This window comes from Macrosteles quadrilineatus, unplaced genomic scaffold, assembly GCF_028750875.1.
Source record: "Macrosteles quadrilineatus isolate MER2022 unplaced genomic scaffold, UCM_ALF_1.0 Scaffold_7__1_contigs__length_78375512, whole genome shotgun sequence".
Lineage (NCBI taxonomy): Eukaryota > Metazoa > Arthropoda > Insecta > Hemiptera > Cicadellidae > Macrosteles > Macrosteles quadrilineatus.
Genome location: NW_026542600.1, coordinates 35,507,225 through 35,524,914, shown reverse-complemented (window position 1 = coordinate 35,524,914; position 17,690 = coordinate 35,507,225). Strand labels below are relative to the sequence as shown.

The window sequence follows — 17,690 nt, the reverse complement described above, 5'->3', positions numbered from 1 at the left end:
AGAGTTCATTGTGAAAAATGTTACAGAAACGTAATAAGATTGTTTTGGCGGCCCAGTGCGATAGCTATAGGGATAAGCTTATAGAATGTCTGCAAAGACAAACATGTTTAATGGTGATAAGGACTGTACAACTCTGTGGTATTAAACACTCTTACAAAAGACTCATCACTATTGTTGCTGTCGTCATCATGAAAGTGTGTATTATCAGTGCAACCATCAAAGTTATACAATTGAAATAATGGTGTAAGGATACACCAGTCGCACCAACTTTTTCTTGACTTTAAAATATTACAAACATACCATCTGGGCTCAACTTCATAGTGTCTAACAACATGAAAAAACCGCCAATTCATACTTTTCCAATATTCTTGATGGTCGATGTCGTCGTCATAGGTAGGTGCACATAGCTTCATGAAGCAAGGCCGACAATATAAAAAGGGTTTCTGGAAACCAATGTGGTGTTCATAGTAGTCAGTCGTAAGGTGGGCAACTCCATTGTACGACGGCCAAAAGTCTGGATACAAATTTCTTGGATGTCGCATAAGCATTATAAACTCAAGCTTATCTAGAGAATCAAAATTTAAATCACGGTATTCATATAAGTATGGGTTTTCAGATGGTGTTGAGTTTTTTATCCATATTCTTTTCATTTCTTTTCGGACATCACGCTGAAGTGGAATCGGAAGATCACATAGTACTGGTAGCTCGTCAATGGAATCTACGTTGACCACTGCATCTAAGACACGACAAGTTTCGAAAAGTGCCAAGCTGTATAAATTCATGTTGAGTCGTTACTGCTGTCCTCCTCAGCGATAGTTTCAAGCTTGTAATGACCGTACGGAAGGGTCTTAACATTGCAGTTCAATAGTTGTCTCTTGTCATCTTCCGAGGACAGGGACTTTTTTGATACAGTTTGTGAAGTAAGATTAAAACTTTTACATTTAATTAAATTGTATTCGGCTTTCTCGACTGGTCCGTTTAGAAGAGCATCTTTGTATTTATCAAACGTCAACATTTTTGATACGTACTTATTTTTAATTCCTTTTGCTTTAGCAATGGGATGCACATCATTTGATCCAAACCTATACGAATACATCTTTGGGCGTAGGCCCACATATTCAAAAAGAGCACGACCCTTTGTTTCATTTTTAAATGTTCCAATTTTCCCTTTATTGACGTCAGATCTAAGTGGGTGTCCTATAGGATATACAGATCCATCCATCACTTTTGCAAAGGATTGCTGTTGCATTATTTCAGTAATGTCACGTTCAGTCTTTAATGTCCAAATGCCCCCGTCAGTATCAAGGTAGGCCAGTTCGAGTTCGCATTCAGGCGACTTAAAATGTTCCTTTAGGATTTCATAGTGGAAATAATACATGTGTGTTTTAGACAGATCCAGTACCGTCATTCCTACATAAATCGGTTTATTTAGTAAAACAGAGTTTCTACGCATTTGAACGGCGATTACATTTTCTGAAATAATTCTATACTCCTTAAATCTGGTCTGACGAACCAACTTTTGAAATGCCGCCTCTGTTGTGACAAAACGAACGTCCACACGGTTGCGCACAGACTCCATAGTTTTGCCAAAAACTGCATTGTTGAGAAGCTTGTAAAAAGCTCGAGAAAATTCGTCTGTAGACTGCGCTCTAAGTGTTGCGTTGAGATGTATAAATTTTGACATCCATTGTGACTGAGAAAACCTAAGAGCTCTATGCACTTTTGTCACTTTTAGTCCAAGTCGAATGGCCTGCTGCCACACGCGGTAGTGAGCTACATACTTAGTTTTATTGACAAGAGTCGCAAGAAGCTTTTTGCTGTTGCTCTTTGCTCCAGGTGGTACTTGACTTTCAGGTAACGGTGGCAAATCCTGCAAATAATCATGAACACTTTGGGGGTATTCCACGTCGCATTCCATTATTAGTCCATACGGATTGTCGGCCGGTAGATTCGTCCAATCAGGCATGTTTTCCAAGTCGATCCAGCGAAAGTCCACTGTTGGTAGCGGATGATTTCCCGTGATGTGTCCATATAGGTTTACACAGTCGAAAAATAGTAGATAACTAGACGGTTCATCTGGTCTGTAGTCAGATTGTTCTTCTAACTGTGGATTGTTTGCTTTAAAGTATTTTATATTGCACTGCACCAGACCACCACGCATACCCGATTCAATCATCAAAAACTGGTCAGCATCCGTGATTAATTCCAGGTTTATTTTTGTGCTTAGTAGCATACTGTGGAACGCCAGTCCTGGGGCCGTGTATTCGTGAGCGCAATCGATTCTATATGTATCAATGCATTTCTTTCGAAACGAGGAAAATACATCTGCCAAGAGGCAGGTGTCGAGGCGAAGATAAAAGTCATGATAATCACCTAACGTTTTCATCTCAAGGGTCTCCCAAACTGCTTGTGCATGACTGTAATCTATTGATGAAATATGTTCATCATTTAGCTTATTATAAAATTCATCTTTAGGCGGTAGACTTGTCTCGTTAAATTTTTGTGACGAGGTTATATAGTCATATGGATAGACTCCTTTACGAGTTATCAAGTTCAAGTGCTCGGCTGGAACTAACTTGGAACTTTCAATAAGCTCTGAAAGTGAAAGGTTTTCTGCCAGTCTTCCAAGACTATCCGCCATAAGGCGGTAGCTATCGAGAAATCTAAGCCATATCTTACCAATTTTTATTGAAATTGATATAAGCTTTTCCGAATTAGATGGTATCGCTTTAATTTCACATCCTTTAAGTGTTCCCAGATGTTTTACGATAAACGATTGGTCATAGTTGCTGAAGTTGTGTACATATATAGGAATGAAATTTGGTGTCCGACAAAGAAGATTGCACCGATTACAGAGAGTGTGCCGGTATGCGCCAGTAATATGAGAATGGTCTAATATTTTGCTACTGGTTGTATCATTGAATGATTGCTGACACAAATCGCAGTCGGTTTTCTGATCATGTCTTCTTTTTTCTTCCTCCGTCATCGCTGTTAGCGGTACTTGTCGGATATAGAGTTTTTCTACACACTCCGCGATGTGTTTCATTTGATGAAGAAACTCGTGACCAGCATTGTCCGATCTATGAAGGTTTAATTCAGTTGAAAGTCCATATTCGTTAAGGAGTTCCTCAGGAAGTGTACTCTTGATTAGGGTGCAAAAACTGTTTGCTTCATGAAACTGGTACGTGTTGTTCGTGCTAGCGGCTGGGAGTAATGTAGCCTCAAAATCCGCCAGTATTACAATCGGTACTTTTATTAATGTTTCATATGCTTCAAACTTAACACAATTATTTGTTTCATTTGGCAAACGAATTTGAGTGGGTCCGTATTTTATACACAGTCTTGTGTGCTCTTCAAGCCATGATTTTGCGTCAGGTTTGCAGCGTCGTGTTTCTTTGTATGTACTACAACGCTTGCAGATGACTATCCTATGAGTTCCTTTCGTAATTTGTGGACGAATGAGCTTGGCGAAATCCGTAATAAGAATATAGTGCGATTTGCCAGACGGCTCTCTATATAGCAAAAGGTCTGTATGATCAGCTAGCTCGCGCTCTACAACCTTTAGAGGAAATATATCTCCTTCAGGTCCACTTTCGAAAACATTCACCGAGCAGTTCACATTTTGTTTTTCAAATTTTCTGACGTCGTTTATCGATACAGGAAATTTTATTCCAGTAAAGTCGTAGCATTCCCTATCTATATTATCAAACGATCGCTCGGTTATTATCGTGCCAGTGTGTGTACGGGGCAGATGTTTAATTAACATACAGTACAGGAAGCATTTATCATCGCTATTTAACACATTAATAGTAGCTTTTCGGTTTTCAAGTTTTTTGGGTAAGACTATATGAGCACTTCCAGATGGTTGCTTGTACTTAAAGCGACTTACCCTTAAGGTTAGGGATGTTGGTGCGACCAGACTCCAGCCACTGCCTTTGGTCTGCAACTCTGCCTCCTCTCGAAGTAGTTTGTCCTCGTCTGTTTGCAGTGTGTCTAGCAGCTCATCAGCAGATGACAGCATTCTAGTGGACGTCTTAAAGTTGAACACCTCGGATGACCCCTCAGGATGGTGATACTCCGCCTCGAGGACCAGGTTGTACTTGAATGTTGTGGCAACATCAAGTTCGTCATGTAGAATAGCAGACACCACAAGTAGCGCTTCCTCTAGAAAGGGTCTGAGGTCGATGAACATACCAGGGTTTCGAATTGTATACTCCCTGGCACTCGATAGTGCTTTTCTAAGCTCATAGCTGAGAGTAGTGTTGGCTACTTTGAGTCTTTTTTCTGAAATTTGACTCGATTCTGTTGTTTTCCGTTTGAGCTGTTTCACAGGCTGTGTTGATGGTTGTGAGTTGGGTTGCTCAATAACATGTCCACCTCCAATCTTCTGTAGTATCTTAGCACCTCTGTGAGACGGGATGACAGCAGTAGCAGTCCGTTGACTTAAAACAGCATCGGTCTGGTGACTCGAAGTCGAAGCAATGGCAGTCTGTTGGCTCGAAGCAGCAGCAGTCGGTTGACTCGAAGCAGCAGCAGTCTGTTGACTCAAAGCAACAGCAGTCTGTTGGCTCGAAGCAGCAGCAGTCTGTTGACTCGAAGCAGCAGCAGTCTGTTGACTCGAAGTAGCCACAGTCCGAGGGTTTGAAGCAGCATCAGGGATGGGTCTGGTGACAGCAGCAGCGCCAATAGAGGTCCGTATACTCAAGTCAATCGGAGCTGGAGTTACTTTATCGCAGTCAGGAGGAGTTTCCAGAAAGAAAAAGTTCTTAATGGCAGCACAAATCCGCTTGTGTCTATCTCTGGAGTCAGCAGATAAAAAATAAGCCTCCCTACAGCTACCGCACTGGTAGTACCGCATGGTGTGTGTACCTCTGCAGGTGATGAGTGTGTGTGTCGACTCTGTACACAGGCTGGCTATTTAAAGGACTTGGGCGTAGTTAGTGAAAGGCGGTCGACTGCATGTATATAAACCCGGCTCGTCTAGAGACCTGCATCACTTGCACTCGAACTCCATGTCAGTGAAGTAAGTACCCTTTCACTAAACATCATTGTTTTCAAATTAAACTTAGCTTTTAAAACATTTCTCTTTTTTTACTTTGAGAGATAGTAACATTTCACTCCAGAGTCTTGATATTTTTGCACTTGATATTGTCGGCACTGTAGGCTATCTGTAGATTTTACTAGCACAACAGGAGTAGAATATCGTTATATTTTTGACTTAGACTGTGGTATTCACAGTACAGACATAGTAGTACTTGGAAGAAGTATACAATAAGCTAGACTATGGTATTAGCTATTTACATTGTTATACAGTAGTGCACTCACTATAGAATAGGTTATCACTTAGGCTATAGATTAGACTTAACATTAGAGCAAAAGTATCATAGGTTATCACTTGCGACTAGACTATAGAATGACTATAGCAACGTACAATAGAGCAAAAAGGTATCGCAGGTTATCGCTTACAACTACTTAGACTATGAAATGACTTCACATAGCAATATACAATAGAGCAAAGGTATTATAGGTTATCGCTTACGACTACTTAGACTATGGATTAGATTTAACATAGCACTGTACAGTAGAGCAAAGGTACCATAGGTGTTCGCAACTATATAGATTAAGCATTATTACGCAGTAGTATAGTCAAACAATAGAATAAAATTAGCATAAGTTTTAGATTACTTAGACCACGGCGATATACTCATACAATAGATAGCATAGTCTATCGCAACTAAGCTTAACATTATTACGCAATAGTGTACTCATACAATGATGTAAAAATAACATAAGATATTGCATAAGATTACTTAGACTATGAATTAGACAACACAGTAGTGTACCCATGAAGTAGACATAGCATAGGATGTTGCTTAAATTTGTATAGATTAAACTACTTAAAATATTGGTTAGACATTATGACATAATAGTATGACCATACACTAGAATAGCAGTAGCCCAGGTCTTGGGCTTACAACACATATTGACTGAACCTTATTCCACAGCATACGTTAGAGTAGAAACTATGAATTCAGTTTACGTAGTCTAGATTGGCATCATAATGTGTCAATGGGCTACTTGTGCAATAGCATAAAATCAGCAAAACACTTGGGTTTAGACTGTAAGGTTCTTTGAGGTTCGTCAAAAGGAGATATTACAAACCCAGTAGACATTCGTCCACCACTGGTTTGCAATCGAACAATACTAGCTTTGTATTACATCGCTGGGTTACTGGTATGATATTTAGTACACGTTTGATATATTTCAAAAACGACATTGTACATATCCTATGTGTATTATTGACAGGTATATATTCCAGTTACAAATAGACAGTTTACAATTTGTAATATTCCATTGGGTCCTCATATTACTTTGCTTTTGTACTTTTAACACATATTTTGCAGTTTTTTATCTTCTAACAACATTTTTACGATTTCAGAATGGACCTCTCAAACAAGCTTAACACTCTCATGTCAGCTCCCCACGTCCCTAGAGTGAATCTCGGGACTCTTACCTCCGAGGAGGGGTATCCGATCACGGCCGCAAGACGAATCAACACGAAATTTGGAGAGGCGGTTGCCGTAGAACTTCTAAAGGATGGGGGAGCAGTAATGACGTTCTTACCGAAACGGTTTGCCATAGGGCTAACAAATGAGGAGTTGGCAGATTTAACGCGTCCCCATACTTATCGTCTGAGGTGCCTACGGAAGTCAGGCTCCTCATATGATGTAAAGATTTGGAAGAACGAATAAACCTTCTTTTTCCTGAAAACATTGAATTGTTATTTTTACCTCTAAATACTAACCAACAATACATTATATTAATGACAAGCATTAACTTTTATATCGTCGAAAAATCCTATGACGTCGAATAATCGTCGTAATACTCCAACGTCGTACACAAAATTAATATTTTCACCTTAAAATAATAACCAACAATACATTATATTAATGACAAGCATTAACTATTATATCGTCGAAAAATCCTATGTCGTCGAATAATCGTCGTAATACTCCAACGTCATACACAAGCAGGTTTTGCGTTACATAAGGCACAGACGCAGACATACAATGACCGCATTTTTCGCCGAGTCATGCGCAATTCACTGCAGCTCGACCGCACAAGGTCGCCGCCGACCTATCCCAACAGATCGAGCTTTAGCCGCGTATTGGACTTTTACTTTCTTCCTCGGGCAAGTCTTTTCCGGAACTTTCTTCTTCGGGCAAATCTATCTACTTGGGTTGCGTTAAAAAATCCCTGTATATGCTATTCAAAAAGACAAACGTTTGAAAACGCGGCGATCTTTGGGAAAAATAGAACAAAAATTGAGGGAATATGTGTTTTAATAAAGGCCGAGCCAATCTCTATGTAAAAATTTATTTCTCCAAATGAGTTGTGACAAATTATTGACTGACCTGTAAAAAGTCTAGATTTGACTTCATACAACCTCGTATATTACAAAAAATCATAACATTTCACTTGTACTCATTGGTACTCTGGATTCACATGTTCCGAACAAGGAAGTATGATCTCGTTGCAGGTCTTGCTTCGTGCCTACTCGTTGAAATTGAATATAAATTGGTTATTACAAAGGTGAGTTTAATGACCTTTACAGAATTACCGTCACAAATAAATGCAGTTACATTATGGTTATTCGAAATAGATATACTGATATAGAAAAACTTTTAACAAAATGATTCCAAGAAATCTACAAAAACGATTCGTTACAAAATGTTTACGAGAAAATCTATTTATTGTTTTTCAGGTCAGTTGGGAATATTACAAAACATTTTTTATGTTATAGAATTATTATCCTGAATAAGCAAGACCTTTACTTCTGATTTCAGTAACTCATACTCACTCTTATTATTTAGCCATCTTTGCCCTTTCAAATTTTAAATTAACCCTCTTTACCAATCTTTCTTCAAATAAATAAAAGGTTAAAATACCTGATTGTCGCCTTGTGGTCCAAAGTATTGCCCTAGTGGATTATGTACATTTCGGCGCGAGCGCCATCGTCGGATCCGTACAAGAACTATTAACTAAACTTCCCTGAAGAGGTGCGTAAAAAGTTCACAACACAAAAAACACATGAACACCGGTCGATCGTTAAAGACGGTGACACACTATCGATCTTTTCCCCGAACAAGACCCCGAACCGAGCAGGGAGAAGGGAGAAGGGAGGTCGAAGGGAGGATGTTCGATAGTGTGTCACGGGTCCGTACACCGATCAAGACGCCGAACAAGACATCAGGCCGAGCAGGGAGACGAGCGCTCTGGAGGCGGTTTTTTGGCGAAAGATCAAAGAAAAGATCGGTTCGATGTACGGTCCGATGTACGATAGTGTGTCACGGTACATTTTTGCCCCGTACATCGTCGCGAGCGCCGCACCGAGCGGCCGCCTGCGCTAGCATTGATAGTTCTGATTTAATATGGCAATTAAACTCTTTAATTGGTAAAATAAATAAATGTTGGGTAATATGTTGCCGTTATATATTATAATCATTTAAGATGTAATGTTTGTGGTTTGTTTGGTCAAGGTTGAAAGTGTAGAAACCGTTAAATCAATTATATCAATAATATTAAGGTTGAATTAAGTAATTGATGTTGACTTAAATTCTTTCAAAAATAATATAAACATTAATATTATTAAAGGCAATTAAAATGATCATTCTGTAACGTTATTTCAATGAATAAAACCAATAGAATGCACTGCCTCCGCGCTCTCACTCGCACACACTCTCTATCTCTCTCCAAACTTCCTTTTGCCGCGCTCGGTAGAATTCGTCTGGTCTTGGTCATGTTCGGGGAAATGTTCGGAGTAAAATTTTGCTGATATTTATCTCCCTTCTCCCTTCTCCCTGCTCGGTTCGGGGTCTTGATCGGGGAAAAGATCGATAGTGTGTCACCGCCTTAATTATCATAGTGTTTACTTTTTTTACGTTTTTGTAATGTCCATAATCCACCAGGACAATACTTTGTACCACAAAGCGACAATCAGGTATTTTAACATTTGTCAATAAATTATTGGTCCGGAAACACCACAACAAAATATGCATCTTTCTTCGGTGTTCGGTATAAAAAATTGATTTAAAATGTATAGCTTGGGTACTAAATGCCGAGGCTTTCTAGTATCCAAAACTACAGCTCACTGTTTTGATAAAAGTAATAAGTAGTAACATGTATGTGTTTGTATGAAATTGCGGATAGTAGATACATTCTTGACAAAATGTGTACAACATTGATCTAATTTTTTTCAGAATTTTCTTTGACTTTCTACCAACTTGAATTTGTCTTAACTGTCTTTATTTTATTTTGAGGTCCATAGTGAAGTATCCCTTGGTAAAGGGAGTTTCGGGAGAATAGTGCTCTAATGAGTACAAAGCTAACAAGTGAGAGTTTTTCTTATGGGGGACATTTTGGTTGAATACTGCTCTAACAAGCACCAATTGATTGAAGGCTATCATATACACAGCTGACCTGTATATGTGCGAGTAGTCTGCATGTTGTTGTTGTGCTCTTGTGGCGTCTCCGCGCAGATACCCTCGTATCCTGTCCCCGATACTTTCCCCGCTGTCCTTGTGTTCTTGCCACCGGACTTTGCATTGGTCCCTGAGGGTGTGCAACCTTCCCAGACATCCCTGGTACTCGTGCAGCTTATCCACCATCCTGTAACCAATTCAATGTAAGCAAACACGAATATTGTTTAGTATTTCCAGTTTTAAGAATATCTAGAACATGTGTTTGGTTAGGTTAGGAGTTCTGTAGATGTTTTGAGTTTACAAGTTTTTCCGCCCGTCTAATTTTATGTCTAAGAGAATCATGAATATATTTATTTGTTAGTTTGTTCTGGCTCCTTTATAAAGCCAGAAGACCGCTTATTTGAATATTACAATTATATGTTTGTAAAACTAACGTAATTCCAGTCCTGATCACCTACAATGCTCAATTGGGCACACGCCTTTACCGTGGTTCTTTGCTTTTGTGAATCCCAATTCGGCTGTAAAAACTGTCAGATTATGCGTGATAGCGCGCTCGGCGCTGGGGAGACGTGGCGCTGGGGAGACATGGCGCTGGGGAGACGTGGCGATAGGGAGACTCGGCGCTGGGGAGACTCGGCACTGGGGAGACTCGGCACTGGGGAGACTCGGCACTGGGGGGTCTCGGCGCTGGGGAGACTCGGCCCTGGGGAGACTCGGCACTGGGGAGACTCGGCACTGGGGAGACTCGGCACTGGGGGGTCTCGGCGCTGGGGAGACTCGGCCCTGGGGAGACTCGGCACTGGGGAGACTCGGCACTGGGGAGACTCGGCACTGGGGAGACTCGGCACTGGGGAGACTCGGCCCTGGGGAGACTCGGCACTGGGGAGACTCGGCACTGGGGAGACTCGACCCTGGGGAGACTCGACACTGGGGAGACTCAGCACTGGGGAGACTCGGCCCTGGGGAGACTCGGCACTGGGGAGACTCGGCCCTGGGGAGACTCGGCACTGGGGAGACTCGACCCTGGGGAGACTCGGCCCTGGGGAGACTCGGCCCTGGGGAGACTCGGCACTGGGGAGACTCGACCCTGGGGAGACTCGACACTGGGGAGACTCAGCACTGGGGAGACTCGGCCCTGGGGAGACTCGGTGCTGGGGAGGCTCGGCCCCTAGGGACACGGAATCTTACCACTCACCCTAAGGGTTCCAAAGGGATTAATGCAGGTAGCAAAGGCGAATCTAACTTACCCCATTCTAGTCATAAAATTTGTGGTAGTTAAATATTTGGGGATTCACGATCCCCATTGGCCCTTAAAAAAAAATACTGTCTATGGAAACGTTTACTTTTCAATTTCCCAACTAGAACAATTACAACCGAATGTCCTATTTCAACAGGACGGTGCTCCTCCGCACTGGAGAGACTTTGTTTGAGATTTTCTGGATACGTCATTCCCAAACCATCGGATTGTTGGCCAACATCTTGGCCCCGTATGTCACCAGATATTATTGTGTGGGGCTTCACTTCTATGCCAGTAAAGTGAACACAAATAACAAAGTTCAAAGAAAGAATCAGGAGAGCTTTTGCTGAAATAAATAATAAATCTTATTTTGGGTCTTGTTTGGTCTTAACTGGAATTTAGACTTGATTATTTGCGTACAAATAATGGAAAACCTATTGAAGTTAGGTAAACTCCTTATTATATAGTAAAACATGATTTCCTAGACTCTTAGTAATTTCATAGCTTTAAGTGGAAAAAGGTTGCATATAATCTGTAATCGATGATGATTGTTTGAAAAAAATTTGTATATTAAACATTGTAAATACACATAGAAACAAAGCCGTAAGGCCGCTTATTATGTTTAATGAATTGATTTGTGTTATTAATTGGGACAGCTTGCTTTATATGTGAGCGTTCAATTAAATTCAACGGGATTTGGGCAGTTGTCTGGGTTGTTCGGCCTATTTGGTGAGTGAATTATAAGATATCATATATTTGTATAATGTTTGTAGTGTTAGACTCTTCATGCTATATATATATATATATATATATATATATATATATATAGGTTAGGTTTAAATTAGAACCACATACATTTTACCAACCGTAATAATATAGATACGCAATTTTATAGCATATGAATGGATATTATTAGCATAAACGAATAGCAATACAACCTTTTAAACGGGTTATAGTTCAAGATGTGAGGGTAAAATAGTAAGGAACTTCATTTAATATGCATTGATTTGCATGACAATTTAGCGGAAGTAAGTTGGGAAGAGCTCAAAAATCAAAATCAACCCTACCTCGATACCGGCTTTTACACCAATGGCGGTTACCCATAGGTTTTACAAAGGTTTTAAGGAATATCCTCGACAATAACTTAAAATATATCAAATTAACTAAAGAAATTTGAACATGATAACTCACAACCCTTTTAGATTTGGGTCCTTCAGCAATTCCAATCTTACTTTTGAAATTTCGTGTATTTATTAAAATATTTTAGTCCAAAAACTGTTATTTTTACATTTTTACGGAACAATACGATTTGTAAATTGAACAATTTGACACTACCCTCAACTTAACCACCTGCGCAGACCAACCAATAAGTTAGGGCTTCTTGAATTCTTAGAACAACTTGCGCAATTAAACATCACTTGGCTCAATGGCATCCATCCAAACTACCTTTAATATTTTATTTAAAATCTGTTAACTTGTTTGGTACGCAGCTTTTTACATTTGTGTCGTGGTTATTTGTTACCAGCATGGTAACTCATGTGGCTAATGTCGATGAAACATTCAGTAAATAATATTCTCGCGGCAGCAACCCTACAGCCTGCAGACTAGGCCCTCTGCGGCTCTGTAGGTGCATGCGGTCAAGCAAGCCCGCGGTTCGCATGTGCAGCGCTATGTAGAGATGATTGTGACCCTCTCCCCCTACCTTGTGGGGTAATGTTTCTCTTCCTTGTGCCAACAACAAACCTATAAACTCTAGTAGGTCCATTTATTAAAGCAGCCCTGAACTTTATAGTACGACTAATCCTTTACAACTAGAATAAGGCTTTACCTTTTCTTTGAGAATAACTTCCGAACGGGTCTTATGGCATGTTTAATATTAGTATCTGGGGACTAAACTTTGCTCAGGAAAAATCATTAGTATACTCTCAGAGCATTCTTTGGTAAATGTGATTTATCCTCGTGTTTATTGCAGTATATTTATAATCAGTCAAATGATAGTCGTAGATGAATTGTTAATGTAAGCAGCAGTTATGACTCTTATGTACTGTATACATTGTGTTGGTATTTTTGTAGCCAACACACCCTACTTAGCTAAAATAACTTAGCTATTTTTCTAATATCAGTTTAATGAGATTTTTTTTATTCGGACAAATAATCAATTTATAAAATTAAATATGCCCAGGCCTATATTTTCATGATACGTTTGGACGTTTAAGATAAGAGACGTATTATTGACCACTTAAAGTTTTATCTTTGGCATCAAAAACGTATACGCGAATACTTACACTCAAAGTAAGAAGTAAACATGAAGAAATATCGGAATCAGTGTATAATTAACACCAAATTAGAAATTGGAATAACTTTGATAGACAACCTTATGTTTACCTAATTGTCAAAGCATATATTTTTTCAACCAAGTAACCTTTATATAATGGGCGTTGTCATTGTTTTTCCAAAACTAATTTTAAGTGTTTTCGGTGGACGCCCCTTTATATTTTCCATGCACAAACAGGCCTAATCAGTTGTTCGTTCTCGTTGTAGTCAATATGTACACAGCGATTTTAATGTTAGACATAAACTTCTGGCATGTCAGTCAGCTGATTCAAATGTCCAGAATTAAGGTCGTCTACCATAGAAGACATATTATGTTATGTACCACAAAAAAACGATACATAGGTATACCGGTAATTTATTTTTTTAACTAACCTGTAAATCAAGCTCGTTGTGATTTCGTCGTAAAAAAAATGCTTGTAGTGTTATTTGCAGACGATATCGTTTTATCTTCTCCTAAATTTCACTCCGCCACATAAGCTTATGCCTAAATTTTTGCCAGCCTTATAACTTTTTAACATTCAATAATTAATTATAACCTTTATTAGTGGGTGCATTACAATAGGGAATTTTGTGAAATTCAAGATGTCACTATAGTCAAGTAGAAATAAATTATCTTAAATGTGCTACCTAATAAATCTAAAAACAGGTATGAGTTTAAGTTAGGAGTGTTTCGTTTTATTATCTCATTAATTTCATTACTCGACACATTGACCTAATTTGTTACTAATTTTCTGGTATAATATGCACAATGGTATGATTCTGATTGTTCTTCCCTTGTGGTCTGTATACACATATGTTACAATCATGTTTACGTTCGTGATTCATAAAATAAAATAATAATTTGTCATCCGTAATGGGGGAATGGCATTCCATAAGGCCATGTCAAATTTCTGAAAGTTTGTACGCATATTATGGCGAAAATATATTTTTCCTACAGTCACCCGACAAAGTGGGCTTCCTTGCACATATTATAGTACAAAAAGCCTTACTTAGGCACAACGTTTTTACTTTGGAGCACACCAGTATTCCAACCAAACAGCACGAAACAGCGTGCTTTTAATATGCACGTAATCCGTGTACGCTTGAAAATAAGTTGGCAACACTTAAAGATATTACGACTACGATCACGTATTTTGGTAAAAGTAAGTGAGCGAATGGACAACCACAACTGATTAGCAAGGGAATGAAAATGTATAGCAAGAGAAAATCAGGTGATCGGTCTTCCCTTGCTCTAAATTAGAGCCCGGGAAAAAATTGTTTTCTTCGATTTTAGCTGTAATCGAAAATAGTTCCTTTCTTTACGGAGTGATGTAAAAGAAGTTTTTATTGAATGACGAATAAAACTCCTTAAATTATGATTTCAAAGTTGCTTTAAAATTGTAACGCTTATACATGTTTATTGTATAGGATGGTTGGCGTTCACACTTAGATAGAAAGCGATTGCAAGTTTTTTTTAATTGAGCTTACAAAGTTCTAGTTTTATTTCTCGGTTAAAAGTAAACTAGTCCGTTTCGTGGGATTTATCTGTTTTTGGATTAAATGGACTGACGTAACAATTATAATTTTATTCATAAACATATTACTACATAAAAATATAAATGAGAAGGAAACTTCAATGGGAGCATGCTCTAAATTCTGAAATGGGTAAAAGCGGTATTATGGCATTATCTAAACTAAAGGTTCATTTAAAGTTTTTTTGAGTTTTTTAAAACTATACGAGCAACTAGATTTATCTAGTTGGCTCTGTCTTGTTGTCCTAGATTATTCTGTTTGCAGGACAAGAGGTTGAAAATAAATACTAAGGCAATTGGGGATAGATGTGAACTTTATAAAAAATGCTAGCTAGAAACTACTTTTTTCATTTCGAAAAAGTTCATGAGTTTTTTAGAGATCAAAATAGACCCTTCTCATAGCTTTAGAGGTGCAATGGCAATAATTTACCTCTTGCTGAGAAATAAATCTTGTTTGAAAAAGACGAGAAAAATAATGTTTTGTAAACACTTAATTTTCATTAAATAGTTTGTACAAATGTTAACAGCAATCTGTTACTTGTGACTAAATTGGTTCAATATATTAAAACTACTGAGTTTGTAAACTAACTCCCACTATTATCTCCGGAGGAATATTGTTTAATAAAAGATACCAACAAAGGATAGCAGTTATTTAAATTATTAAATCGCTAGAAAAGTGAAGCAAATCACATTTTTCACCACACCTGAATAGTAAGTAAGCCCATTTCAGTAAGTAAGTAAGTAAGTAAGATGGCTTTCAGTCACACCCTTCTACAGTATTGAAGAATTCTTTGCCTGTGATATTAGCCTAGTTTTTTAACCACATTGATTTTTTTATCTGTGATTTTATATTGTGATTTTATCTTGTGTGAATTTCTAACTTGTACAACTTTCATTTCTAGCTGCTTGCCTAGTGTATTATTTATTCAAGTATGTCGCCCACTGTGATTTGACTTTTTTATATGTACTTAATTACTAGTGCATATATTATTTAGTAAGCCTGTCTGTATTATTTATAATTTATCTTATAGGTACCTATTTTTTGTGCATGTAAACCTTAATTGGTGTAGCTTGATTGCATGTATCTCTCTGATTACCTTGTTTACTATTTATTGACATGATCTATTGCATTTTATGTATAATGTTTGATGATCAAATAAATCTATCTATCTATCTATCTATCTATCATTTAAAAAAAGTTTAAAAATAGCAAATGCTGCATATAAAAGATAAACGATCTTGTAGGGTTGTGAGGTTACGTAAGGAAGCCCGACTGAAAACCCCTTTGTGCCATCACTTTTTGCGTTTCATCTTTCCATGAATCCAATCGTTTAACATTCATGATTTCATCTTGTTTGCGCTGCATTTAATTTAACCTATAAACTGTGTATCTCTAACTATAGAATATTGTGTCCAATGATTCTAAAATCGTAGCCTTGATTGACTATCTGAGTTGGGGGCATTATATAAGTATAACAAATGCAAGGCATAGTCTTTGGCTTTTAATTAAACTAAACGAAAGTAAAAGAGTGGTCTCGGATAAGATTTTTCTATGTCCTACATTCACATCCAAAGACTAGTTAAAGTCCTGAACCTATTTCCGTTATACTCCAGGCTAGGCCTAGAGGGTCGCGGCATCATCACATAGAATAATCTGTGACTGGAGGGATTTGAACTCGGGCCTTCAAAAACCGAAGCCCCTGTTCAAACATTAGACCACCTAGCTCCCCCGAATCTATCACTTCTAATAAAAAGAAAAAAAACTGTTATAGCTTCTTCCCAAATGAAGAAATTCGTTAAAACAAGAGAAAATAGTTTGGTGTGTCGAACTCCAAGGTATCGAGTTTGAACTAACATTTTCCATATTCCGTTACAAAATATAAAACTAATTGATAATATACATACAAATAATAAACAAACTGGTTTCCTTTGATGTCTGCATCCAAATACTGGCACAAGGAAGGATTTGAGTAAATTTGATATGTACAGGTAAGGTCAAAATACTTTTCCTTCTTGGAGCTACTAAGCACCTAAGCTATACTGTCGAGACTGAACTTCTTAGATAATAAGCAACAAAAGGTCCGTGATAAGTAGTAGAGCTGGCAATAATCCAAAATAAAGCTGTGTAACAAATTTTACTAAATCTAAATCACGACAGAATCAGAACAAAATTTGAACAAGCAATAATTTGTGAAGTTATATATTTATTAAAAATATTTCTGGAACTTCTTGTTTATCACTTACACGTTTAGTTTAAGTGATTTAGATTTACAGCTTAATTCATTAAATTTGCAGTAAAACGAACAGAAACTATTTATACTGTAAAAATATCCGGAAAATGTCGCGTTTTGAGTTTGTTGTTGATAGGCCTATTCCGTTGACATGTATAAAACACACACAGTTATACCAAATTCACCTTACAAAGTTATATGGTCATTCCTGCACCAGTAAACAACCATAGTAACGCATGTAAACCTTTGCAAGTAAAAAGCTTTTTAGTTTTTATAATATAGAATTCTTCATTTGACCCGAAAACTAGGAATCATATTTATAAACGCGTTTAATCTTATTTGTCCGTGCACATTGACTTTGATAACACTATTTACTGTGTGTGTTTTCCAATCTGTAGGGCTATTATAATATAACACAGCTCACAATGAAGAATATAATGAAGAATGAAGAGCATCAGATGTGGCGATAATACAATGAAGTCATGCAGTTTGGGAAATAATATGAATAGTGTGTACCAAGAACTTGCAAAAATCTTTTTAACCACTTTATCAACTTAATCACATAATAAACTAAGGTTTAAATTTCTCTTAGAATATGTATAAAAAATGTGCTAATCTTTCACTCCCACACCACATTTCACACGATTTCCCAAACTAGACATAACAGTTCTAAAATAGCTAACATGTCGGATCTGCTCTCAAATACACGCAACAGTTTCATATACATCGGTTTTAATATTGAATATTTTATATTAAATGTTTAAATATATTTAACATTTTAATATGTTGGAGTTTGGCGTTTGTCAGTGTCAAGTTTCAGGGATTATTACTCGACGAACCTCTCCTCTAAGGATTGTCATACTTGAGAAACAAAGAGGCATAAAGAGGTTCCTGC

At 37.9% G+C, this 17,690-nt stretch overlaps 1 protein-coding gene across 2 annotated transcripts in view; it reads right to left on the bottom strand.

Annotated features, from left to right (window-relative positions):
* The window catches only part of LOC128998448 (proton-associated sugar transporter A), a 62,893-nt gene that overhangs the window by 38,718 nt on the left and 6,485 nt on the right, over positions 1–17,690 (bottom strand). For both annotated transcript variants that reach the window (XM_054424576.1, XM_054424577.1), the window contains exon 2: positions 9,481–9,669. In XM_054424576.1, the coding sequence (XP_054280551.1) occupies positions 9,481–9,669 (189 nt within the window). The remainder of the gene's footprint in view (positions 1–9,480; positions 9,670–17,690) is intronic.